The sequence below is a fragment of the Scyliorhinus canicula genome, chromosome 23 (assembly GCF_902713615.1).
Source record: "Scyliorhinus canicula chromosome 23, sScyCan1.1, whole genome shotgun sequence".
NCBI lineage: Eukaryota > Metazoa > Chordata > Chondrichthyes > Carcharhiniformes > Scyliorhinidae > Scyliorhinus > Scyliorhinus canicula.
In genome coordinates this window covers 23,317,475-23,344,883 of record NC_052168.1, presented here as the reverse complement: position 1 = coordinate 23,344,883, position 27,409 = coordinate 23,317,475, and the positions used below count along the sequence as shown (strand labels likewise).

At 50.0% G+C, this 27,409-nt stretch overlaps 1 protein-coding gene across 3 annotated transcripts in view; it reads right to left on the bottom strand.

Annotated features, from left to right (window-relative positions):
* Positions 1-27,409, bottom strand: part of LOC119956502 (lethal(3)malignant brain tumor-like protein 2) — a 234,424-nt gene that overhangs the window by 135,986 nt on the left and 71,029 nt on the right. For all 3 annotated transcript variants that reach the window (XM_038783779.1, XM_038783780.1, XM_038783782.1), the window contains exons 12-15: positions 22,954-23,101; positions 16,508-16,587; positions 6,993-7,227; positions 4,517-4,585 (exon numbers count right to left, since the gene is read on the bottom strand). In XM_038783779.1, the coding sequence (XP_038639707.1) occupies positions 4,517-4,585; positions 6,993-7,227; positions 16,508-16,587; positions 22,954-23,101 (532 nt within the window). The remainder of the gene's footprint in view (positions 1-4,516; positions 4,586-6,992; positions 7,228-16,507; positions 16,588-22,953; positions 23,102-27,409) is intronic.

Sequence of the window (27,409 nt, the reverse complement as noted above, 5' to 3'; positions counted from 1 at the left end):
CCAAGCCGCCGGGAAATCCATGGTCAGGGATGCGCTGCTGATGGGACCAATGAATCCCACCACCAGAGAACGGCTGGATAATTCCAGCCATTGTCTTTCAAATTTATATGGATGACTACTTCCTCTTTCATCATTGACGGAGGGTGCAGGTACTTATTTCTGTCGATGTCCAGAACAAAATAAATGGAAAATATTGCAGCAGATGCTAGAAACATAGAAGATAGGAGGAGGCCATTCAGCCCTTCGAGCCTGCTCCGCCATTTTTCACAACCATGGCTGATCGTCCAACTCAATAGCCTAATCCACTTTCTCCCCATAACCCTTGATCCCATTTGCCTCAAGTACCAGAATATTTGAACTAGAAACAGAAAATTCTAGTTAAACCCAGCTGGCAGCATCTGTGGAGAGAATTAGAATTAATGTATAGAGTCCATGTGACTCTTCTTCAGAGCTAAAGAGAGGATTAAAAAAAAAGTAATTGAGTTTCTCCGATTAACACATTCTGCTATATGACCTCTATGTCACTATTGACACTAGCTTTAGTCATTAACACTATCATTACCATTCCCTTTGTCCATGACCTTTAATCTCTCCTGACCTCCAGCCGATCCTTGACTTTCTATTTTGCTCCACACTTCCCAGGGGAAAAAGCTTGGTGACCTCTTAATACAGCCTATGAAGGAGGGGGTCTACTGCTGGCGTGGTTGGGTTCCCCGAGAGATTGTGTGGAAGCTTGAATGCACGTGGTGCTCTAGGGCACAGGAACACTGAAAGGAGAGGTTGAAGTACTGGATGTGGATCCTTGCTGAAGGGCATCCAAGAGAGGTTGAGTGTCTTGTTTACAGGAAGATATAGACGGGATGGTCAAATGGAGGGGGGGGGGGGGGGGGGGGGGGGGGAATAAATTGAAGATGCAATTTAACCCTGAAAAGTGAGAGGTGATACACTTTGGAATGAGCAATTTAACAAGGAAGTATTCAATGAAAGGTCTGATACTGGGAAGTTCCGAAGAACAAAGGGAATAAAGAGACCTTGGCGTGTTTGTCCATAGATCTCTGAAGGCGGAAGGACAGGTTAATCGGGGGGTGAAATAGGCATTTGGGAGACTTGCCTTTATCAATCGAGGCATAGTTTACAAAAGCATAAAGGTCATGCTCAAGTTGTATAGAAGATTGGTGAGGCCACAGCTGGAGCACTGTGTGCAATTATTCTGGCCCCATATTATGGGAAGGATGGGATTGGACTGGAGGGGGTGCAGAGGAGATTCACCAGGATGTTGCCTGGGATGGAACGTTTAATTTATGAAGAGGGGTTGGACAAGCTTGGGTTATTTACTCTGGAGCAGAGAAGGAGGATTCCAAACATCAACTTGATTTTCTCGCCACTGCACATCTTTGGACTGTGGGAGGAAACCGGAGCACCCGGAGGAAACCCACGCAGACACGGGGAGAACATGCAGACTCCGCACAGACAGTGACCCAAGGCGAGAATCGAACCCGGGTCCCTAGTGCTGTGAGGCAGCAGTGCTAACCGCTGCACCACCGTGCCACCCTATGACCGCCTCAATCTTATTTCTATCTCGCACCATATAAAGATACGACCCACAACTCCTCTGCTCCAGGATGGAATGACTAGTCAGGCTAGGCAAACTTATTTTGTAAATACATTCGTATATTTCCTCAATGCCTCGTAGGTCAACAGTTGTTCCTGAATTTACTCAATGCCCTTTAAGCAAAAGGTTCACTTGCTTTACATTGTGTGGCAGAAGAGGGGTTGGGGGGGGGGGGGGGGTGCCCAGGAATCTTGGTTCCCGAAGGAGAATGTGAAATGAAGGTGTTCAGCAGTGTACGACCTCACCAAGAGAGAGCGAGTTCCACTTCCTGAAGATCCAGGAGCAACGATAGGTCGCAGCTCCGATAAATAAAGTAAGAAGTCTTACAACACCAGGTTAAAGTCCAACAGGTTTGTTTCAAACACTAGCTTTCGGAGCACTGCTCCTTCCTCGGGTGAATGAGCAGTGTTCCCAAAGCTAGTGATTCGAAACAAGCGTGTTGGACTTTAACCTGGTGTTGTAAGACTTCTTACTGTGCTCACCCCAGTCCAACGCCGGCATCTCCACATCACCGATAAATAAAGACAACAATTTGCACTGAGCATTTAAGGATCGTAAACGGAGTAGTCCATACAGCCCATCAAGCCTCCTCTACTAATATCCGATGATGGCTGATTGGATTCCTGCCGCTCCCCAAAACCCTCAACTTCGGAATACAGCTCAGGAGCAGGCCCTTCGGCCCTCCACACCCATAAAGGGTCCTATCTAGACCAACCACCTGTATCCTTCTATAATCTTTAATCTCACAAGTAGGCTTACATTAACACTGCAATAAAGTTACTGTGAAAGGCCCCTTGTCCAGCGTCTGTTCAGGTACACAGAGGGAGAATTCAGAATGGCCAATTCACCTAACAAGCACGTCCTTCGGGACTTGTAGGAGGAAACTGGAGCACCCGGAGAAAACCCACACAGACACGGGGAGAATGTGCAAACTCCACGTAGTGACCCAAGCCGGGAATCGAACCTGGGACCGTGGGGCTATGAAGCAACAATGCTAACCACTGCGCTATCGTGCCACCCATTTTTAAAAAAAACTTGCCCCACACATCTCCACTGAACCTTTTCCCTCACACCTTGAACTTGTGCCCCCGTGTAATTGTCATTTCCACCCTGGGACAAATCCTCCATCTGTTCACCCTATCTACACCCATCATAATTTTATAAACGTCTATCAGGTCGCCCCTCGGCCTTACATGACCCTCATTAATATGGGGGCCTCACGGTAGCATGGTGGTTAGCATCAATGCTTCACAGCTCCAGGGTCCCAGGTTCGATTCCCGGCTGGGTCACTGTCTGTGTGGAGTCTGCACGTCCTCCCCGTGTGTGCGTGGGTTTCCTCCGGGTGCTCCGGTTTCCTCCCACAGTCCAAAGATGTGCGGGTTAGGTGGATTGGCCATGCTAAATTGCCCGTAGTGTAAGGTTAATGGGGGGATTGTTGGGTTACGCGTTACGTGGGTTTAAGTAGGGTGATCATTGCTCGGCACAACATCGAGGGCCGAAGGGCCTGTTCTGTGCTGTACTGTTCTATGTTCTATTCTATGTTCTATGTTCTATGTATCTGCTTTGTTTGGCCCCTTGTTCCGCACTGTAACCAATCACTGTTTGTCGGTGTACTTTGTTGATTATTCTTTTTGTCTACTGTTTATGTACTGTGTATGTTCCCTCGGCCGCAGAAAAATACTTTCCACTGTAGTTTGAGAGCTGGTCATTGACTTAAGGAAGCAAATTACTGTACACACCACTGTCAGCATCAACGGGGCCGAGGTGGAGATGAAATGAAATGAAAATGAAAATGAAAATCGTTCGTCACAAGTAGGCTTCAAATGAAGTTACTGTGAAAAGCCCCTAGTCGCCACATTCCGACACCTGTTCGGGGAGGCCGGTACAGGAATTGAACCATGCTGCTGGCCTGCCTTGGTCTGCTTTAAAAGCCAGCGATTTAGCCCTGTGCTAAACCAGCCCTGAATGGTTAACAGCTTCACATTCCTAAGGGGTGCACATCACCAAAAATCTGTCCTGGTCCACTCACGCCGACGCTACCACCAAGAAAGCACAACAGCGCCTATACTTCCTCAGGAAACTAAGGAAATTTGGCATGTCCACATTAACCCTGACCAACATTTACAGATGCAACATAGAAAGCATCCTATCGGGCTGCATCACAGCCTGGTATGGCAACTGCTCGGCCCAGGACCGCAAGGAACTTCAGAGAGTCGTGAATACCGCCCAGTCCATCACACGAACCTGCCTCCCATCCATCTACACCTCACGCTGCCTGGGGAAGGCGGGCAGCATAATCAAGGATCCCTCCCACCCGGCTTACTCACTCTTCCAACTTCCATCGGGCAGGAGATACAGAAGTCGGAGAACACGCACAAACAGACTCAAAAACAGCTTCTTCCCCACTGTCACCAGACTCCTAAATGACCCTCTTATGGACTGACCTCATTAACACTACACCCCTGTATGCTTCAACCGATGCCGGCGCTTATGTAGTTACATTGTGTACCTTGTGTTGCCCTATTATGTATTTTCTTTTCTTTTACTAATCTGTTGAGCTGCTCGCAGAAAAATATTTTTCACTGTACCTCGGTACACGTGACAATAAACAAATCCAATCCAATGTGACAATAAATCAAGTAATTAACCATGTTAATTGTCAACGGCCTTACAGACGTAAAACACCCAGGTTCCTCTGCTCCTGCACCCCTAAAATAATTTTATCCTTTATTTTGAATTGTCTCTCCGGGTTCTTCCGACCAAAATGCATCACCTCGCACTTCTCCGCATTGAACTCCATCCGCCACTTCTCAGCCCACTCCACCAACTTGCCCCTGTCCTTTTGAAGTTCGACACTGCCCACTTCATGGCTTACAGTACTTCCATGTTTATTTTTGGACTTACTTTTCTTCCCGTAAGGCTTCCTCTTTATCTTCGCGGCTTCCGCCTGTTTGGTGACAGACTTTTCGAAAGCTGTGTAAAAGAAAACGATTGACAGATTATGACAAACACCCGCTTGGATGGGAGCGGGCAACATAAACATAAACGACAAGACGAGATCTAAAATTCCTCGACTCATTTCCCCCCCCCCCCTCTATTCTACCACGGGGTGTGGGCGTTGCTGGCTAGGCCAGCATTTCTTGCCCATCCCTAATTGCCTTCGAACTGCGTGACTCGCTCGGCCATTCCGGAGGACAATTTAAGAGTCAACCAAGTCGCTGTGGGACTGGAGTCACGTGTAGGCCAGACCGGGTAAGGACGGCAGATTTCCCTTCCCTCATAAAAGGACATTAGTGACCCAGATGGGTTTTACAACAATTGATCAGAGTTTCACGGTCAGCGACTAGTTTCAATTCCAGATTTATTAACCAAATTTAAATTCCACCAGTGGGGATTTGAACTGACGTACACCCGGGCATTGGCTAGGCCTCTGGGTTATTGGTCCAGTATTACCACTGGTGCACAGCAAAGTAAAGTCGCCACAGTCCCAGGTGACCACAGGCTGATTTTCTCTTTGAGAGGGAGAGCTGACTGGTGGTGATTTAACTCGAGGATCACCGCACCTCAGGCAAGGGACAAGGTTGACAAGATTCATGATTAACCTCCGTCAATACGAGAATTGGCCTCGCTCTGCATCACGAACCAGCCGTCCAGTCAACTGAGCTAAACCAGTCAATGGAGCAATGCTCCTCAGTGTGGTCTACCCCCTGGGACACTTCCCCAAGCTATTTTCCTGGTCTTCCCACAAAACTGGAACAGGATGATGGGCTCGTTGACGGAGCTGTCCGATTAATCCCGCTCCCCAGCCTCTTCCTTCTAGCCCCGTATTTTCTTTTTCCTTCAAAAATATTTACCCAACTTTCTCTTTTTTGCTGAATCTGCACCCACTGGCCATTCAGAAGTGCACCCAGATCATAACTTGCACAAACGTTTATCCTCGGCTCCCCTCAAGTGCTTTCATTGATCACCTTAAACCCTGTCTTCTGCCTCGCAATCCTTCCGCCACCCCGGAGACAATTTCTCCTGATTTAACATAGAACAGTACAGCACAGAACAGGCCCTTCGGCCCTCGATGTTGTGCCGAGCAATGATCACCCCACTCAAACCCACGTATCCACCCTATACCCGTAACCCAACAACCCCCCCTTAACCTTACCTTTTAGGACACTACGGGCAATTTATCATGGCCAATCCACCTAACCCGCACATCTTTGGACTGTGGGAGGAAACCGGAGCACCCGGAGGAAACCCACGCACACACGGGGAGGACGTGCAGACTCCACACAGACAGTGACCCAGCCGGGAATCGAACCTGGGACCCTGGAGCTGTGAAGCATTTATGCTAACCACCCTGCTACCGTGCTGCCTCATCATAGTATTGAACAGCTCAATTAAACCTTCTCTCAACCGTCTCTGTCCCAAGGAGAAGGATCCCAACGTTACCCGCAAGTTACCCCCGGTTACCTTCTCAGCTGCTGCCTTCCCCAAGGCCGTGGCATCAACGTCCCAAAGTGTGGCGCCCACAATCAGAGAATCCCTCCAGTGCAGGAGGAGGCCATTTAGCCCATCGAGTCTGCACCAACCCTCTGAAAGGGGCACCCCACTTCGGGTCAGCCCCCCCCCCCCCCAATCCCCGTAACCCCACCTACCATTTTGGACGGAAAGGGAGAATTTGCCCCAGGACACCACGGTGACTTCCCATTGTCGTGGGGCCTTTCAACTCCCCCAGAGCGGGCGAGGCCTCAGTTTAACGTCTTGGTCAGAAGGCGGTGCACAATTCCTTCAGTACTGCACCGGATGTCCAGCTAGATTCTGCCCTTGAACCCCGAGAGGGGGACCCGAATGCACAATGCCCTAACTAAGGGGGCGAGGGTGTCACCACCTGAGCTACAACTGGGAACGGCCGCACAACCAAGCTGAAGATTCACTGGCAACATTAAGGCAGATTAACAATGAAATCATGTGCAATGATGCGGCGCTAAATACAATTAATTTCTATAACCTATCCTACAACCCCTACAGTGCAGAAGGAGGTCATTCGGCCCATCGAGTCTGCACTAGCCCTCTGAAAGATCACCCCGCCCAGGCCCGATCCCCCTCCCCTATCCCAGTAAACCCACCTATCCTGTTGGACACTAATGGGCAATTTATCACGGCCAATCCACCTAACCGTTGGACTGTGGGAGGAAACCAGAGCACCTGCAGGAAACTCACGCCGACACGGGAGAAGGTGCAAATTCCACCCAGTCACCCAAGGCTGGGGTAGAACCCGGATCCCTGGCGGCCGTGGTCGCCACCATCACGGGAGTTAAATTAATAAAACTGAAGACGCTTTGTTCTTGGCTGAATGGTAGGGCAGCAGTAACCTTTCGAACCTTACCTGGGGCTACCGGCATTTGGAGTTGATAGCCCGTCAGCTCACACCAGCCCACGGGGTACACATCTGGCGACTCGCAGTCTACCCACTGATCATATTCGTCGTCCCACCCGTCGAAATGGATCCGCAAGAGACGGTTCACCACGCGCGTCACCGTGGCAACGCAAATGAGGCGCGGCTCCATCAGGTCCACCGCCTCGAGTTTCATTCCCGGTTCAAATCCGTGGTAGGGAATATCCTGGGAAAACGAAGGGAGAAACAGAGCTCATATCGCAGGCCTCCCATTCTGCAACGGGGCCTACCAAGCTCGTCCAATCACGGCAATCTGACCCGTCTGAAATCTTAATTTCCAACCATTTTCTCCACAACCTTCACCGTTTCTACTCAAAGGACTCGGATCCTGGAGTCCCCACTCTAACTGCACTGTGGGAGTACCTACACCACGGGGACTGCAACATCAAGAAGGCGGTTCACCCGCCACCCTCTCAATGGGAATTACGGATGGCAACAATAAATGAAGATCACCATTCCATGAGTGGAACAGCCTGAAGATAATTAGCATCAACTTCAAACCATATTAGTGAAAATTTCATTCAGAATCAGCCAACAATTCACCCCCTTATTTGTGATAAAATGGACCAGGTCAGACTCAGTCCCACATAGAACATAGAACAGTACAGCACAGAACAGGCCCTTCGGCCCTCGATGTTGTGCCGAGCAATGATCACCCTCCCCAAACCCACGTATCCACCCTATACCCGTAACCCAACCCTTAACCTTACTTTTTAGGACACTACGGGCAATTTAGCATGGTCAATCCACCTAACCCGCACATCTTTGGACTGTGGGAGGAAACCGGAGCACCCGGAGGAAACCCACGCACACACGGGGAGGACGTGCAGACTCCGCACAGACAGTGACCCAAGCCGAGAATCGAACCTGGGACCCTGGAGCTGTGAAGCATTTATGCTAACCACCATGCTACCCTGCTGCCCGCTAATACCATAGAATCTCTACAGCGCAGAAGGAGGCCATTTGGCCCATCGAGTCTGCACCAACCCCTCGAACGAGCACTCTACCCATTCCCACTCTTCCATATCCCAGTAACCCCCCAAAACCGAACCTCCACATCCATGGACACCAAGGGCAATTTAGCACGGCCAATCCACCCAACATGCATAACTTTGGGCTGTGGGAGGAAACTGGAGCACCCGGAGGAATCCCACACAGATACGGGGAGAACGTGAAAACGCCACACAGACAGTGACCTCAGGCCGGAATTGAACCCGGGACCCTGGAGCTGTGAGGCAGCAGTGCTAACCACTGTGCCACCGTGTCGCCCAGTAAACGGTCAACAGTAATAGTAGGTAACGTCATAGAAGGGCGAGACATATACTTGTGACCTGGATGCTTTGGCAATTAAATTGTTAAGCCAATCACATTATTAATGACAGGTGACTATTGCTGGCTTAACCTTCAAACAAAAAAAAAAGAGTATAAATGGGCACAGTTGGGGTGGGGGTGGGGGGACCATAAGGAGCTTGTAACTCTGCTGAGCCTTTTAAGAATAAACTTGCTGAAGGTAAATGACCAGTTGTTGTATTATTCCTCCACCATGTACAGTTATTGATCTGAACAACCCCAAAAATCCAATAACGTATCATCCCGTCTTATCCCACCTAGATCATTAACTTTTCCAATGCTCTTCATAACTAACAGTTTGCTGACCCTAATAATCTCCTTTTCCCAGTTGTAAAATGGTGTGTTGTTAGGTGGGTCTCACACTGAGGTTCTGAGCCTTGTACAACTTCTATTTGTTTCTTGTAATTATGCACAGTACAAGGTCTAAGCTAGGAGCTGTCTCCATGCTTGCCTCTACGCACGTCTCTGTCCAGTGCAAGACTCTACTCGAGACTCGGCTCAGGTGTTCCTTTACATCACGGCATGGGCATTACTGTACCCAATCCCACGTTAACCTTTACTACATTCCCATATCTCTCTACACCTCCATTCACCCACCAGGATTTTCTGAGAGCTCTCTGCCCCTTTTTTGAACCGTGGTCCAACCAATTACCACTATCCTCCGCCAGGGCTGAACTGGTTTCAAATTGGACAACTTTCCCTTCATGTCCCCCACAAGAACGGCGTTGGCATGGCTACCCACATGGATCCTGGCTATGCTCGGCTTTATGAGATGCGTGGAGCTTTCTTTATTTTTCACTGCTACCTGGGCCTCCCTCCCTCACCTCTTTTTCGGGCAAGTTGGTGGCTGCATTGGTGTCGCCTCCTGCTCTTGCCTCATACCGGAAAACATCATCAACTTGGCTTCGAATTTTCACCCCTCTGGTCTTCCCTGCCCTTTCTTTACTTTCAATTTCTGGTGACAGGTCATTCACCAATATTCATTAGAACACCGTGTGGGCAGCACGGTAGCATGGTGGTTAGCATAAATGCTTCACAGCTCCAGGGTCCCAGGTTCGATTCCGGCTTGGGTCACTGTCTGTGCGGAGTCTGCACGTCCTCCCCGTGTCTGCGTGGGTTTCCTCCGGGTGCTCCGGTTTCCTCCCACAGTCCAAAGATGTGCGGGTTAGGTGGATTGGCCGTGCTAAATTGCCCGTAGTGTCCTAAAAAGTAAGGTTAAAGGGGGGGTTGTTGGGTTACGGGTATAGGGTGGATACGTGGGTTTGAGTAGGGTGATCATTGCTCGGCACAACATCGAGGGCCGAAGGGCCTGTTCTGTGCTGTACTGTTCTATCTATCTAACATTGCTGACTCCACCATTGACCTTGACTACACTTCCACACACCCAGCTTCCTGCAAGGCCTCTATTCTATTCTCCCACTTTCTCCGTCACATCGGTCTGAACGATGAAACCTTCCGAAACCCGTGCTTCCAAAAGGTCATCCTTTCTTCCCAACAGCGAATTCTCCCCACGGCATGGTTGGCCGAGTCTTCCCCCATGTCCGATCTATTGCAAGTCCAGGCCAGATGGTGGGGGGTGGATGTAATGCGACATGAATCCCAGGTCCCTGTTGAGGCCGCACTCATGCGTGCGGAACTTAGCTATAAGTTTTTGCTCGGCAATTCTGCGTTGTCGCGTGTCCTGAAGACCGTCTTGGAGAGGCAAGAATTGCTGAGCAAAAACTTATAGCTAAGTTCCGCACGCATGAGTGCGGCCTCAACAGGGATCTTGGATTCATGTCGCATTACATCCACCCCCCACCATCTGGCCTGGACTTGCAAAATCCTACCAATTGTCCTGGCTTGAGACAATTCACACCTCTTTAACCTGGGATTATCCCTCTCCCTGGATCTGTAATGATTTGATTACCTGCTAATGCTCGCATTCCAAGCATTGTTCAGCATCTCTGACTTTGTCTATATAAATGTTTCTGGAACATACCCTCCATTCACCTGAGGAAGGAGCTGCGCTCCGAAAGCTCGTGTTTGAAACAAACCTGTTGGACTTTAACCTGGTGTTGTAAGACTTCTTACTGTGCTCACCCCAGTCCAACGCCGGCATCTCCACATCATCCTCTACATTAAGAAGTCTTACAACACCAGGTTAAAGTCCAACAGGTCTGTTTCAAATCACTAGCTTTCGGAGTGCTGCTCCTTCCTCAGGTGAATCAGGAAGGAGCTGCGCTCCGAAAGCTCGTGTTTGAAACAAACCTGTTGGACTTTAACCTGGTGTTGTAAGACTTCTTACTGTGCCCACCCCAGTCCAACGCCAGCATCTCCACATCATCCTCTACATCAGGAAGAGCAAGTGGAGACGGTACACTTTTTTGGAACCTCCGTCCAGTCTGCAACCCAGAGCTTCTAGTCACCTGTCATTTTAATTCTCCACCTTTCTCTCACTCTAACCTTCCTGTCCTTGGCTTGCTGCAGCGCTCCCCAATGAAGCTCAACGTAAGCTCGAGGGACAGCCCTTCATCTTTCCACTGGGTACTTTCCAGTCTTCTGGGCTCAGCTTGAAGTTAGAGTCTTCAAGGTCTCCAGCTCAGAAAAGGCCATTTGGCCCATCGCATCGGCGCCGGTCAAAAACAACCTTCTTACCATTCTAATCCTATTTTTGAACACATGGCCCATAGCCTTGTCTGCCCTGACATCGCAAGTGTCCATCTAAATACTTCTTAAATGATACAAGGGTTCCTGCCTCCACCTCCCTTTCAGGCAGCTAGTTCCAGACTCCCACCAGCCTCTGGGTGAAAAGGTTTCCCCTCACAAAGAACAAGAACAAAGAAAATTACAGCACAGGAACAGGCCCTTCGGCCCTCCCAGCCTGCGCTGATCCAGATCCTTTATCTAAACCTGTCTCCTATTTTCCAAGGTCTACTTCCCTCTGTTCCCGCCCATTCATATACCCGTCTAGATGCATCTTAAATGATGCTATCGTGCCCGCCTCTACCACCTCCGCTGGTAAAGCGTTCCAGGCACCCACCACCCTCTGCGTAAAAAACTTTCCACGCACATCTCCCTTAAACTTTCCCCCTCTCACCTTGAAATCGTGACCCCTTGTAACTGACACCCCCACTCTTGGAAAAAGCTTGTCGCTATCCACCCTGTCCATACCTCTCATAATTTTGTAGACCTCAATCAGGTCCCCCCTCAACCTCCGTCTTTCCAATGAAAACAATCCTAATCTACTCAACCTTTCTCCATAGCTAGCACCCTCCATACCAGGCAACATCCTGGTGAACCTCCTCTGCACCCTCTCTAAAGCATCCACATCCTTCTGGTAATGTGGCGACCAGAACTGCACGCAGTATTCCAAATGTGGCCGAACCAAAGTCCGATACAACTGTAACATGACCTGCCAACTCTTGTACTCAATACCCCGTCCGATGAAGGCAAGCATGCTGTATGCCTTCTTGACCACTCTATCGACCTGCGTTGCCACCTTCAGGGTACAATGGACCTGAACTCCCAGATCGCTCTGGACATCAATTTTCCCCAAGACCCTTCCATTGACCATATAGTCCGCTCTTGAGTTAGATCTTCCAAAATGCATCACCTCGCATTTGCCTGGATTGAACTCCATCTGCCATTTCTCTGCCCAACTCTCCAATCTATCCCCTCTAAACCTCCCGTCCCCTTACCTTAAATCAGTGCCCCCTGGTCATTGATCCGTCCACCAAGGGGAACGTTTTTTCCTGTCTACTCTATCTGTGCCCCCTGATAATTTTATACACCTCAATCACGACCCTCCTCAGTCTCCTCTGCTCCAAGGAAAACAACCCCAGTCTATCCAATCTCTCTGCATAACTAAAACTCTCCGTCCTGGTAAATCCCCTCTGCCCCCTTCCCAGCGCTATCACATCCCTCCTATAATGTGGGCTCCAGAGCTGCACACAGGGGCTGGTTTAGCACACTGGGCTAAATCACTGACGTTTAAAGCAGACCCAGGCAGGCCAGCAGCACGGTTCGATTCCCGTACCAGCCTCCCCGGACAGGCGCCGGAATGTGGTGACTAGGGGCTTTTCACAGTAACTTCATTGAAGCCTACTCGTGACAATAAGCGATTTTCATTCATTTCAATACTCTAGCTGTGGCCTAACCAACGTTTTATACCGTTCCAGCGTAACCTCCCTGCTCTTAAACTCTATGCCTCGGCTAATAAAGGCAAGTATACTATCTGCCACCCTGACCACTGTATCCTCCGGCTCTGCTACCTTAAGGGACCGGTGTACGTGCACACCAAGCTCCCCCTGATCCTCGGTGCTTCCCAGGGTCCTGCCGTTTATCATGTATTCCCTTTGCCTTGTCTGTCCTGCCCGAGTGCATCACCCCACACTCAACCGCCAACAATTTTAGATCATCAACAGTACACAAAGAACAAAGAAAATTACAGCACAGGAACAGGCCCTTCGGCCCTCCCAGCCTGCTCTGATCCAGATCCTTTATCTAAACCTGTTGCCTATTTTCCAAGGATCTACTTCCCTCTGTTCCCCGCCCATTCATATACCTGTCTAGATGCATCTTAAATGATGCTATCGTGCCCGCCTCTACCACCTCCGCTGGCAAAGCGTTCCAGGCACCCACCACCATCTGCGTAAAAAACTTTCCACACACATCTCCCTTAAACTTTCCCCCTCTCGCCTTGAAATCGTGACCCCTTGTAACTGACACCCCCACTCTTGGGAAAAGCTTGTTGCTATCCACTCTGTCCACACTGCTCATAATTTTGTATACCTCAATCAGGTCCCCCCCTAAGTGGATTGGCTAAATTGACCCTTAATTGGAAAAAAAAAATGAATTGGGTACACTAAATTTAAAAAAAACAGATGTGCGAGGCACGTTTTTTTACACAGAGGGTGGTAAATATATGGAACGCTCCTGTGGAGATACAAGCCTGGGGGCCCTGGTAACGGCGCCGTGGCCGCTCCCTCCTACGAGGTATACCACGAGTCCGGTGGTGGCTCCGTTAAGGGGGAACCATCGGTTCGTCCCGGGGAACATTGATGGGGGATTTCAGGGTTGGCACAGAGCGGGCATTAGACAGCTGAGGGACCTGTTTATTGATGGGAGGTTTGCGAGCCTGGGGGAGTTGGAGGAGAAATTTGGGCTCCCCCCGGGGAACATGTTTAGATATCTGCAGGTAAAGGCATTTGCTAGGCGGCAGGTGGAGGGATTCCCTTCGCTTCCCGCGAGGGGGGTGAGTGACAGGGTGCTTTCGAGGGTCTGGGTCGGGGATGGGAAGGTATTTGATATCTACAAGGTTATGCAGGAGGTGGAAGAGGCGTCAGTAGAGGAGCTGAAAACTAAGTGGGAGGGGGAACTGGGGGAACAGATCGAAGACGGGACATGGGCTGATGCCCTCGAGAGGGTTAATTCTTCCTCCTCGTGTGAGCAGCTTAGCCTCATCCAATTCAAGGTGCTGCACAGGGCCCACATGACTGGGACGAGGATGAGTAGGTTCTTTGGGGGTGAGGACAGGTGTGCCAGGTGTTCGGGGAGTCCAGCGAACCATGCCCATATGTTCTGGGCATGCCCGGCACTGGAGGAGTTCTGGAAGGGGGTGGCGGGGACGGTGTCGAGGGTGGTGGGATCCAGGGTCAAGCCAGGCTGGGGACTCGCGATTTTTGGGGTTGGGGTGGAGCCGGGAGTGCAGGAGGCGAAAGAGGCCGGTGTGCTGGCCTTTGCGTCCCTAGTAGCCCGGCGAAGGATCTTGCTACAATGGAAGGATGCGAGGCCCCCAAGCATGGAGACCTGGATCAATGACATGGTGGGTTTCATTAAGCTAGAGAAGGTCAAATTCGCCCTGAGAGGGTCGGTACAAGGGTTCTTTAGGCGGTGGCAACCTCTCCTCAACTTTATGGCTCAACGATAGGGTACAGGGACAGCAGCAGCAGCAACCGGGGGGGGGGGGGGGGGGGGGGGGGGGGGGGGTGAAGGGGGAGCGAAAGGGGGGTGGGAACGACGATGACTATGTTCGTTTATTTAATTTATTTTTAAGTTCTCTTGTTGGGGTTGGGGTGGATACGATACATGCGTTGATCCGGTCTGGGGGGGTGTTGCAGTTGTTAGGGGTTATTTTGTTGCATTTCATTGTTTGTTGTTATATTTTATATTTTCTGTAAAAAATTCCAATAAAAAATTTTTTTTAAAAAAATATATGGAACGCGCTGCCAAGGGAGGTAGGGGGGAGCAGGGGCGATAGCAGCATTTAAGGGGCATCTAGAAATATATGAATAAGGTGGGAATGGAAGGATACAGACTCTAAGTGCAGATGGTTTTAGTTTAGGCACATACCATGGCCAGCACAGGCTTGGAGGGCCGAAGGGCCTGTTCCTGTGCTGTATTGTTCTTTATTCACTATCTGGCCTGGTGGGATTCGAACCCAGGACCCCAGAGCAGTATTGTGGGTCTCTACACTACAGTGACAATACCACTACATTACTGCCCCCCAGTAACATTACCACTACACCACTGTCTCTACCCCCCCCCACACCTCCCCCACCCAATTGTAGTTAATAATTCCACCATTTATAAAAATACAGGTACTAAAAGAAAATCTCTATTCGTTGGGAAGGGTCTTCATGTCCAACCTGCTTCATGTTCAGTTTTTAAAAAAATTTAGAGTATCCAATTAATTTTTTCCAATTCAGGGGTAATTTAGCCTGGCCAATCCACCTAACCTGCACATAGAACATAGAACATAGAACAGTACAGCACAGAACAGGCCCTTCGGCCCTCAATGTTGTGCCGAGCCATGATCACCCTACTCAAACCCACGTATCCACCCTATACCCGTAACCCAACAACCCCCCCCTTAACCTTACTTTTATTAGGACACTACGGGCAATTTAGCATGGCCAATCCACCTAACCCGCACATCTTTGGACTGTGGGAGGAAACTGGAGCACCGGGAGGAAACCCACGCACACACGGGGAGGACGTGCAGACTCCACACAGACAGTGACCCAGCCGGGAATCGAACCTGGGACCCTGGAGCTGTGAAGCATTTATGCTAACCACCATGCTACCCTGCTGCCCCTTAGTGTTGTGGGGGCGAAACCCACGCAGACACGGGGAGAAGGTGCAAACTCCACACAGACAGTGACCCAGAGCCGGGATCAAACCTGGGACCTCGGCGCCGTGAGGCAGCAGTGCTAACCACTGTGCCACCGTGCTGCCCTGCTTCATGATTAGTTCAGCGATTCCAGCCGGTGTGGTGTTGGTGGTACATGGACTCCGATTCAGACTCAGTATCGATGGGACAGAGAGAACACTCCAAATAAGGCAGGGGTGGGCAAACTTTTCCGTGCAAGGGCCACATTCAGAAATTCACAATTTTAAAGGGCCGCATAGAAAATTAAGTAAAATAATTAATATTTTAAATAGCCAAAATAAAAGGTCTTTAAAGAAAAAAAAGCACATTTATTTGAAAAACAAAGTAACTCAGTGAGTAACAGAACAATGTCAATGAGAATGATGCATCTGACTGCAGTCATTTACCAGTTTGTTGAAATCAGGTGTCAAGTTGCTTGTGCCGATCCTTAACACTGACAGAAGCACAGCCCAGCCGAGTCAACGATAAAAACGCGCGTAGTGGGGTGGATGAGTGGGGCTGCCTCATTGGTCGGTTTAGTTGGGTGTGCGACCAATAGGAGTCCAGGTTACAAACAATAATAAGGTTTATTGTTTGTAACCTGGACTCCTATTGGTCGCACACCCAACTAAACCGACCAATGAGACAGCCCCACTCATCTACCCCACTACGCGCGTTTTTATGCGGCCCGCCAATGAGGTGCCTGGAATCATAACCGGCATTTTTGAAAAGCCGCCGGGGAAAAGCCGCTGAAGTAAATGCGCTTATAGCGCATTTACTTCAGCGGCTTTTCCCCGGCGGCTTTTCAAAAATGCCGGTTATGATTCCGGGCACCTCATTGGCGGGCCGCATAAAAACCTTTGTCGGGCCGTAGTTTGCCCACCCCTGAAATAAGGTCTTCATGGGTCCTCCAAACCCGGGGGTCACTGCATGTACCATCATGGAGGGAAATATTGTTACTCACCCTGATTAACAGGCTTGCAGGAGCAGTCATGGTTCCAGTCTCTATTAAATACTCATCCCAGTCAAAGCACTTCTCCCAACCTGAAACCAGAAAAGAGGTGCTCATGAGAAAGGGCCAACGTTCTGACCATACAGCAAACCTGGCTTGGAGGATCATGAGGTGCGATTGAGACACCTGAACAAGGTCCTCAATTACATTTAAATATAGCAACGTCCCTTCAAGGATGCTGTATTCTGAGCAGCAGTATTCCGCAGCTCAAATTGAAGAGGTCAATTAAAACAGCAACCGGAGGAGTCTATTCAGCCCCTCCATCCTGTTATCCCATCACATCGGATGTATGTCACAGAAACAGGCCATTCACCCCAATCAGCACTTGCTGGTATTTGCATTGAACCTTGAACCCAGCAACAGAGCACTCACCCTCCCCGCCAGAGAGTAAGGGGCTGGATTTGGGCCTTGTACCCGACAAAGGAGCTCCCTCTGCCCGCCAGAGAGTAAGGGGCTGGATTTGGACCTTGTACCCGACAAAGGAGCTCCCTCTGCCCGCCAGAGAGGATGGGGCTGGATTTGGGCTTTGTACCCGACAAAGGAGCTCCCTCTGCCCGCCAGAGAGTAAGGGGCTGGATTTGGGCCTTGTACCCAACAAAGGAGCTCCCTCTGCCCGCCAGAGAGTAAGGGACTAGATTTGGGCCTTGTACCCAACAAAGGAGCTCCCTCTGCCCGCCAGAGAGTAAGGGGCTGGATTTGGGCCTTGTACGCGACAAAGGAGCTCCCTCTGCCCGCCAGAGAGTAAGGGACTAGATTTGGGCCTTGTACCCGACAAAGGAGCTCCCTCTGCCCGCCAGAGAGTAAGGGGCTGGATTTGGGCCTTGTACCCGACAAAGGAGCTCCCTCTGCCCGCCAGAGAGTAAGGGGCTGGATTTGGGCCTTGTACCCAACAAAGGAGCTCCCTCTGCCCGCCAGAGAGTAAGGGACTAGATTTGGGCCTTGTACCCAACAAAGGAGCTCCCTCTGCCCGCCAGAGAGTAAGGGGCTGGATTTGGGCCTTGTACCCGACAAAGGAGCTCCCTCTGCCCGCCAGAGAGTAAGGGGCTGGATTTGGGCCTTGTACCCGACAAAGGAGCTCCCTCTGCCCGCCAGAGAGTAAGGGACTAGATTTGGGCCTTGTACCCGACAAAGGAGCTCCCTCTGCCCGCCAGAGAGTAAGGGGCTGGATTTGGGCCTTGTACCCGACAAAGGAGCTCCCTCTGCCCGCCAGAGAGTAAGGGGCTGGATTTGGGCCTTGTACCCGACAAAGGAGCTCCCTCTGCCCGCCAGAGAAAATGGGGCTCAGTTTGGGCCTTGTACCCGACAAAGGAGCTCCCTCTGCCCGCCAGAGTAAGGGGCTGGATTTGGGCCTTGTACCCGACAAAGGAGCTCCCTCTGCCCACCAGAGAGTAAGGGGCTGGATTTGGGCCTTGTACCCGACAAAGGAGCTCCCTCTGCCCGCCAGAGAAAATGGGGCTCGGTTTGGGCCTTGTACTCGGTTTCCTGCTGGACAGAACTGCCAGAAAATTGCGGCCAATTTGTTTCTTGGGCCATTTCAGAGGCCATTTAACAACCAACCACATTGCTGTAGATCTGGAGTCACATGTAGGACAGACTGGGTACGGATGTCCTTAACGGGTGAGTGAACCAGATATTTTTTACAATAATCGACAGTATTTTCAACATTACACTTTTAATTTCCAGATTTTTAAAAAAATGGACCTGATGGAATGCATCCCAGAGTGCTAAAAGAGATGGCTAGGGAAATTGCAAATGCACTACTGATAATTTACCAAAATTCAATAGACTCTGGGGTGGTCCCGATGGACTGGAAATTAGCAAACGTGACACCACTGTTTAAAAAAGGAGGTAGGCAGAAAGCGGGTAATTATAGGCCAGTGAGCTTAACTTTGGTAGTAGAGGGCAGCACGGTGGCCTAGTGGTTAGCACAACCGCCTCACGGCGCTGAGGTCCCAGGTTCGATCCCGGCTCTGGGTCACTGTCCGTGTGGAGTTTGCACATTCTCCCCGTGTCTGCGTGGGTTTCGCCCCCACAACCCAAAAAGGTGCAGAGTAGGTGGATTGGCCACGCTAAATTGCCCCTTAATTTGAAAAAATAATTGGGTAATCTAAATTTAAAAAAAAAAAAAAAAAACTTTGGTAGTAGGGAAGATACTGGAATCTATTATCAAGGAAGAAATAGCGAGGCATCTGGATAGAAATTGTCCCATTGGGCAGACGCAGCATGGGTTCATAAAGGGCAGGTCGTGCCTAACTAATTTAGTGGAATTTTTTGAGGACATTACCAGTGCAGTAGATAACGGGGAGCCAATGGATGTGGTATATCTGGATTTCCAGAAAGCCTTTGACAAGGTGCCACACAAAAGGCTGCTGCATAAGATAAAGATGCATGGCATTAAGGGTAAAGTAGTAGCATGGATAGAGGATTGGTTAATTAATAGAAAGCAAAGAGTGGGGATTAATGGGTGTTTCTCTGGTTGGCAATCAGTAGCTAGTGGTGTCCCTCAGGGATCCGTGTTGGACCCACAATTGTTCACAATTTACACAGATGATTTGGAGTTGGGGTCCAAGGGCAATGTGTCCAAGTTTGCAGACGACACTAAGATGAGTGGTAAAGCAAAAAGTGCAGAGGAAACCAGAAGTCTGCAGAGGGATTTGGATAGGTTAAGTGAATGGGCTCGGGTCTGGCAGATGGAATACAATGTTGACAAATGTGAGGTTATCCACTTTGGTAGGAAGAACAGCAAAAGGGATTATTATTTAAATGATAAAACATTAAAACATGCTGCTGTGCAGAGGGACCTGGGTGTGCTAGTGCATGAGTCGCAAAAGTTGGTTTACAGGTGCAACAGGAAAAGGCAAATGGAATTTTGTCCTTCATTGCTAGAGGGATGGAGTTTAAGACTAGGGAGGTTATGCTGCAATTGTATAAGGTGTTAGTGAGGCCAGTGTTCAGTTTTGGTCTCCTTACCTGAGAAAGGGGAGATTCACTAGGTTAATCCCAGAGCTGAAGGGGTTGGATTATGAGGAGAGGTGGAGTAGACTGGGACTGTACTCGTTGGAATTTAGAAGGATGAGGGGGGGATCTTCTAGAAACAAAAAATTATGAAAGAAATAGATAGGATAGATGCGGGCAGGTTGTTTCCACTGGAGGGTGACAGCAGAACTAGGGGACATAGCCTCAAAATAAGGGGAAGTAGATTTAGGACTGAGTTTAAGAGGAACTTCTTCACCCAAAGGGTTGTGAATCTATGGAATTCCTTGCCCAGTGAAGCAGTTGAGGCTCCTTCATTACATGTTTTTAAGGTAAAGATAGATAGTTTTTTGAAGAATAAAGGGATTAAGGGTTATGGTGTTCGGGCCGGAAAGTGGAGCTGAGTCCACAAAAGATCGGCCATGATCTCATTGAATGGCGGAGCAGGCTCGAGGGGCCAGATGGCCGACTCCTGCTCCTAGTTCTTATGTTCTAAATTCTACCCTCTGCCGTGGTGGGATTTGAACCCAGATCCCCAGAGCATTTCCCTGGGTCTCTGGATTACTAGCCCAGTGACAATACCACTACGCCATCAGCTCCCCTCATGGTTGATCGATGTTCTGACGTCCCTCCTCCCCACCTTGGCTCCAAATCCCTCAACACCCCTTGGCGAGCAAAAAAATGACTCAGATTAAAACGATTTATTCAGATAGCATTTACTGATCTTTCTCTTCCTGAGAGTATTTCACACATCGAGCATTCTTTTTTTTACATTGAATTTACAGTGCAGAAGGAGGCCATTCGGCCCATCGAGTCAGCACTGGCTCTTGGTAAGAGCACCCAACCCACGGTCAACACCTCCACCCTATCCCCATAACCCAGTAACCCCACCCAACACTAAGAGCAATTTTGGACGCTACGGGCAATTTATCATGGCCAATCTAACCTGACCTGTACATCTTTGGACTGGGGGAGGAAACCGGAGCACCCGGAGGAAACCCACGCACACACGGGGAGGACGTGCAGACTCCACACAGACAGTGACCCAAGCCGGGAATCGAACCTGGGACCCTGGAGCTGTGAAGCATTTATGCTAACCACCATGCTACCGTGCTGCCCCAAACCTTTTTTCTAACCTTTCTCCTGACAATGCTTAATGGTCATGTTCTCTCATCTCATAGAATCATAGAATTTACAGTGCGGAAGGAAGCCATTCGGCCCATCGGGTCGGCACCGGCCCTTGGAAAGAGCTGGGAGACCAAATTAGATTAAAGGAGGGATGGGTCGGGCAAGTATTTCATTCAGGACTGGACTTTAAAACAAGGGGGGGCATGTCTATCCTGATTAATAAAAGGGTGACATTCGAGGTGGGGAGGATAGAGGTAGACCCGGGAGGCAGATTTGTTATGGTTAGTGGGAAGCTAGAGGGAATGGCAGTGGTGTTGGTGAATATATATGCCCCAAACTGAGATGATGTCGCATTTATCAGGAATGTGCTGGGGAAGATCCCAGACCTTGACTGGCACCGGCTGACCATGGGGGGGGGGGGGGGGGGGGTGACTTTAATACGGCCCTGGACCCGAGGTTAGACCGGTCGAGTGCTCGGTCGGGAAGCTATCAGCAATGGGCAGCACGGTAGCATGGTGGTTAGCATAAATGCTTCACAGCTCCAGGGTCCCAGGTTCGATTCCCGGCTGGGTCACTGTCTGTGCGGAGTCTGCACGTCCTCCCCGTGTGCGCGTGGGTTTCCTCCGGGTGCTCCGGTTTCCTCCCACAGTCCAAAGATGTGCGGGTTAGGTGGATTGGCCATGCTAAATTGCCCGTAGTGTCCTAAAAAAAAGTAAGGTTAAGGGGGGGGGTTGTTGGGTTACGGGTATAGGGTGGATACGTGGGTTTGAGTAGGGTGATCATGGCTCGGCACAACATCGAGGGCCGAAGGGCCTGTTCTGTGCTGTACTGTTCTATGTTTCTTTGTTTCTAATGGCAAAGGAACTGTGGGGGGTCATGGAGCACATTGGAGGGGTGGATCCGTGGAGATTCGAGAGACCAAGGAGCAGGGAATATTCATTCCACTCCCATGTACATAAGGCGCACTCCAGGATAGATTTCCTTGTGCTAGATAAAACACTTAGCAGGGGTTTAGGATACTGAGTACTCAGCAATTGTGGTCTCAGATCATGCACCAGACTGGATAAACCTTCGGCAGACACAGGAATGTCCCAGTGACCACTGTGGAGACTAGATACAGGGCTGTTAGCGGATGAGGAGATCTGTGAGCGAGTGAGAGAGGCCGTTCAGGGGTACATAAAGATCAATGACAGGGGAGAGACTGTAGTTGGGGTGGTCCGGGAGGCGCTGAAAGCAGTCATTCGAGGGTAATGTGATCATTCGAGGGGGATATATTTTGATTCGAGCCCACAGGGATAAAACTGAGCGGTCAGAGCTGGACAGGTTGGTAGGAGAAATCTTACAGGTGGACAGGAGATACTCAGTCTCCAAATCAGGAGTTCCTGAAGGAGCGTCAGAGACTTCAAATGGAGTTTGGGCTCCTTTCCACAGGAAAGGCGGAGGGTCAGCTGAGGAGGGTAAAAGGGGCAATATATGAACATGGGGAGAAAGCTGGCAGGATGCTGGCCCATCAGCTGAGGAAACAGGAGGGCGGCGAGAGAATTAGGGACAATAAAGGATTTGAGGGGGAAGACGGTGACGGACCCGGGGGTGGTGAATGAAGTGTTCCGGGAACTTTATAGCCAGCTATACGAGTCGGAACCCCCGGTTGGGGAGGAGGGTATGAATCAAATCCTGGGGAGGCTAGAGTTCCCGAAGGTAAATGAGGAGATGGTGGAGGCCCTGGGGGGCCTGATTGGGCTTGGGGAGGGGGTAGAGGGACTGGGGGAGATGCAATCGGATAAAGCCCCGAGACCTGATGGCTTCCCAGTGGAATACGTCCGATATATTTCCAAGTCAGGGTGGTGGGTGAGTTGGAGGGGAACCTCCAGGTGGTGGGGTTCCCAGGTACCTGCTGCCCTTGTCCCTCTAGATGGTAGTGGTCGTGGGTTTGGAAGGTGCTGTCGAAGGTGAGTTACTGCAGTGCATCTTGTAGATGGTACACACGGCTGCCACTGTGCATCGGTGGTGAGGGGAAGCGAATGTTTGTGGATGTGCCAATCAAGCAGGGAGTCATGGAGGTCTACAGCACAGTAAAAGTCCCTTCGGCCCATCGCGTCTGCGCCAGTCAAAAACTACCAATCAAGATTTTGAATCCCAATTTCCAGTACTTGGCCCCTACCCTTGCACGCCTTGACGCAATGCTCAGAACAGCTCGAGTGAGACAGCAGAGGAGGACTGGCATCAATGCTATTGTGCCCCGGCCAACATCCTTCCAGGAGAGGCGAGTGTGTTGGTGGAAGAGGAAGGAAACTTACCTCGTGGAGGTGTCAGTTCGATGTCGTTCTTCTGACAGAATCCCACAGGAAAGATGCTGCAGGAGGAAGCGTGGTAACAGAACCAATCAGTGCCGTCGGCTGCTTCACATCCATCGATGCCAATCATCAGGTATCCATCCAACAACACCTGTCCTTCCACAGGGGACAAAAACAATCCGTCACCTCTGCTGCTTCTTGTGCAACACTTGATGTCCGTCTCGGGTGACCCTGCTTCCCCGACATCGGCCGACGGCCGAGCAGACATTTTCCTCAATTAAACAGTGGGCCTGCTGGCAAAACTGAAGCCAACAGGGTTAGAATGGACAGGGGCGGCAATTCGCCAAGGCACAAAAGGCAAAGCGTGGCACTGTTGTGTGTCGGAAAAGGACAGTCTGTTTACTACGGGCGCTCACTGTGTTTGACTGGTCAAGACGGAGTGTGGACTCAGAGGAAAAAGTGCAAAGATGTGCAGGTTAGGTGGATTGGCCATGATCAATGCGCGGCGTTACGGGGACAAGGCGGGGGAGTGGGCCTGGTTAGGGTGCTCTTTCAGAGGGGTCAGTGCAGCAACAATGGGCCGAATGGCCTGCCGGGATTCAATGGAAAAATAAACAACACGCGGAAAGAGCTGGAATCCCAAGCTGAAGCATGGATAAGACATTCTAAAGCACTGTTATAAAACCTGTTGTGACTCAGAAAGAAACACGTGTCATCTGTGCATAGCTCCGAGATGCACAAAGTGTACATCCGGAGGGAAAGTGGAAGAGTGGATATTCCCCAGGGGTAGGCGGTGAGATCATTATTTAAAAATTTATGTTAATGACCTGCATCTGGGTGGACATAATTCCACATTTTGCAGATGATACAAAACTCAGGAATATAGTAAACCGTGCAGAGGACAGTAATAGACAGCAGGGGACATGGGCAGAGATACTGCAGGGGTTTAATGCAGAGAAACAATTTACTTTACTAGGAGGAACAAGGAGAGATAAAGTCAATTTATCACCATCCTGGCCGTTATCATTGATCAGAAACTGAACTGGACAAGCTGTATTAATACCATGGCTACAGGGACAGGTTAAAGGCTAGAAATCCTACAGAGAGTAACTCACCTCCTGACCCCCCCAAAGCCTGTCCACCAGCTACAAGGCACAAGTCAGGAGTGTGATGGAATACTCTCCACTTGCCTGGATGAGCGCAGCTCCAACAACACTCCAGAAGCTCAACACCATCCAGGACAAAGCAGCTCCGCTTGATTGCTCCCCTTCCACAAACATTCACTCCCTCCACCACTGATGCACAGTGGCAGCCGTGTGTACCATCTACAAGATGTACTGCAGCAACTCACCAAGGCTCCTTAGGCAGCACCTTCCAAACCCACGACCTCTACCATCTAGAAGGACTAGAGCAGCAGATACCTGGGACCCCCACCACCTGGAGGTTCCCCTCCAAGTCACTCACCACCCTGACTGGGAAATATATCGGCCGTTCCTTCACTGTCGCTGGGTCAACATCCTGGACCTCCCTCCCTGGAACTCCCTCCCTAACAGCACAGTGGGTGTACCTACACATCGGGGACTGCAGACGTTCATGGTGGCTGGTCATCCGCAGACACGGGTTCAAATCCCACCACAGCAACTGGTAGAATTTAATTCAATTAATAAATATGAAATATAAAGTGTCTCAGCAACAAGTATCATCAGTTGTGGTTAAAAAGTGCCCCGCCAGGAAAGAAAATCTGCCATCCTTTCCCCCCCTGACTCCAGGCGCACAGCAACGTGGTTAGATCATAACATAGGAGCAGAATTAGGCCATTCGGCCCATTGAGTCTGCTCTGCCATTCAATCATGGCTGATATGTTTCTCATCCCCATTCTCCTGCCTTCTCCCCATAACCCCTGGTCCCCTTATTAATCAAGAACCCTATCTACCTCTGTCCTAAAGACACTCAGTGATTTGGCCTCCACAGCTTTCTGCGGCAAAGAGTTCCACAGATTCACCACCCTCTGGCTGAAGAAATTCCTCCTCATCTCTGTTTTAAAGGATCGTCCCTTTAGTCTGAGGCTGGGCCCTCTGGTTCTAGTTTCTCCTACTAGTGGAAACATCCTCTCCAAGTCCACTCTATCCAGGCCTCGCAGTATCCTGTAAGTTTCAATAAGACCCCCCTCCCCCATCCTTCTAAACTCCCAATGAGCACAGACGCAGAGTCCTCAACCGTTCCTCATACGACAAGCTCTTCATTCCAGGGATCATTCTTGTGAACCTCCTTTGGACCCTTTCCAAGGCCACCACATCCTTCCTTAGATATGGGGCCCAGAACTGCTCACAATATGCCCAATATGGGCAGCAGGGTAGCATGGTGGTTAGCATAAATGCTTCACAGCTCCAGGGTCCCAGGTTCGATTCCCGGCTGGGTCACTGTCTGTGTGGAGTCTGCACGTCCTCCCCCTGTGTGCGTGGGTTTCCTCCGGGTGCTCCGGTTTCCTCCCACAGTCCAATGATGTGCGGGTTAGGTGGATTGGCCATGATAAATTGCCCGTAGTGTCCTAAAAAGTAAGGTTAAGGGGGGGTGGTTGGGTTACGGGTATAGGGTGGATACGTGGGTTTGAGTAGGGTGATCATGGCTCGGCACAACATCGAGGGCCGAAGGGCCTGTTCTGTGCTGTACTGTTCTATGTTCTAATACTCCAAATGGGGTCTGACCAGAGCCTTATACAGCCTCAGAAGTACATTCTTGCTCTTGTATTCTAGCCCTCTCGGCATGAATGTTAACATTTCATTTGCCTTCCTAACTGCCGACTGAACCTGCAGAGAATCTTAAACTCCCTTTGTTCTTCTGATTTCCTAAGCATCTCCCCATTTAGAATTTAGTCTATGCCTCTATTTTTCCTTCCAAAGTGCCTAACCGTACACTTTTCCACATAGTATTCCTTCTGACAATTCTTTGCCCACTCTCCTAGCCTATCCAAGTCCTTCTGCAGCCCCCCTGCTTCCTCAATACCACCTGTCCCTCTACAGATCTTTGTACCATCTGCAAACTTAGCAACAGTGCCTTCGGTTCCTTCTTCCAGATCATTAATGTGCATTGTGAATAGTTGTGGTCCCAGCACAGACCCCCGAGGCACACCACTAGTCACCGGCTGCCATCCTGAAAAAGGCCCCTTTATCCCCACTCTCTGCCTTCTGCCAGTCAGCCAATCCTCTATCCATTACCAGGATCTTACCCTGAACACCATGGGCTCTTATTTGATTCTTAACAGCCCTCAGCAACGGTCGAGCAAGCCACTCAATCCAAGGGCAGTTAAGGATGGGCAGCTGGTCTCGCCAGTGACATCCGCATCCCATGAAGGAGTTTGGTTTCAAACCCTGCATTTGTGTAGCGCCTGGGAGGTAGTAGAAGTATCCCAATTATCAGATAAAATTCAACAGCTTTGACCCCTCCCAAACCCAGGAGGGACGAAACCAATGGTGTCGTCTGTTCTGCGAACGCAGAGAATTGCTACCTCATTGTGGATTAAGGATTAAACTCGGAGTAATCTGTGCAAAATTCACGAACCTGTGGAATTCGCTACCCCAGAGTGCAGTGGATGCCGGGGCAGTGAGTAAATTTGAGGAGTTAGACAGGTTTTTCTTTTTAAATTTAGAGTGCCCAATTCATTTTTCCAATTAAGGGGCAATTTAGCGTGGCCAATCCACCTACCCTGTACATCTTTGGGTTGTGGGGGCGAAACCCACACAGACACGGGGAGAATGTGCAAACTCCACACGGACAGTGACCCAGAGCCGGGATCGAACCTGGGACCTCAGCGCCATGAGGCAGCAGTGCTAACCACTGTGCTGCCCACCGGATTTATACAGATTTTTATTTGGTAATTGTAATGATACGTATGGTGCCTGTGCAGTAAAAGGGTTAACATCTGAAATTATGTGTAAATCAAACACTAGGTGAGGTCACAAATTCATAGGGGCTGGTTTAGCATAGCGAATACTGAGGGAGGCGAGAGAGGAAATTGCTGAGGCCTTGACAGAAATCTTTGGATCCTCACTGTCTTCAGGTGATGTCCCGGAGGACTGGAGAATAGCCAACGTTGTTCCTTTGTTTAAGAAGGGTAGCAAGGATAATCCAGGGAACTACAGGCCGGTGTGCCTAACGTCAGTGGTAGGGAAATTACTGGAGAGAATTCTTCGAGACAGGATCTACTCCCATTTGGAAGCAAGGGGTCGTATTAGTGAGAGACAGCACGGTTTTGTGAAGGGGAGGTCGTGTCTCACTAACTTGATAGAGTTTTTCGAGGAGGTTACAAAGATGATTGATGCAGGTAGGGCAGTGGATCTCGTCTATATGGACTTCAGTAAGGCCTTTGACAAGGTCCCTCATGGTAGACTGGTACAAAAGGTGAAGTCACACGAGGTGAGCTGGCAAGGTGGATACTGAACTGGCTGGGTCATAGAAGGCA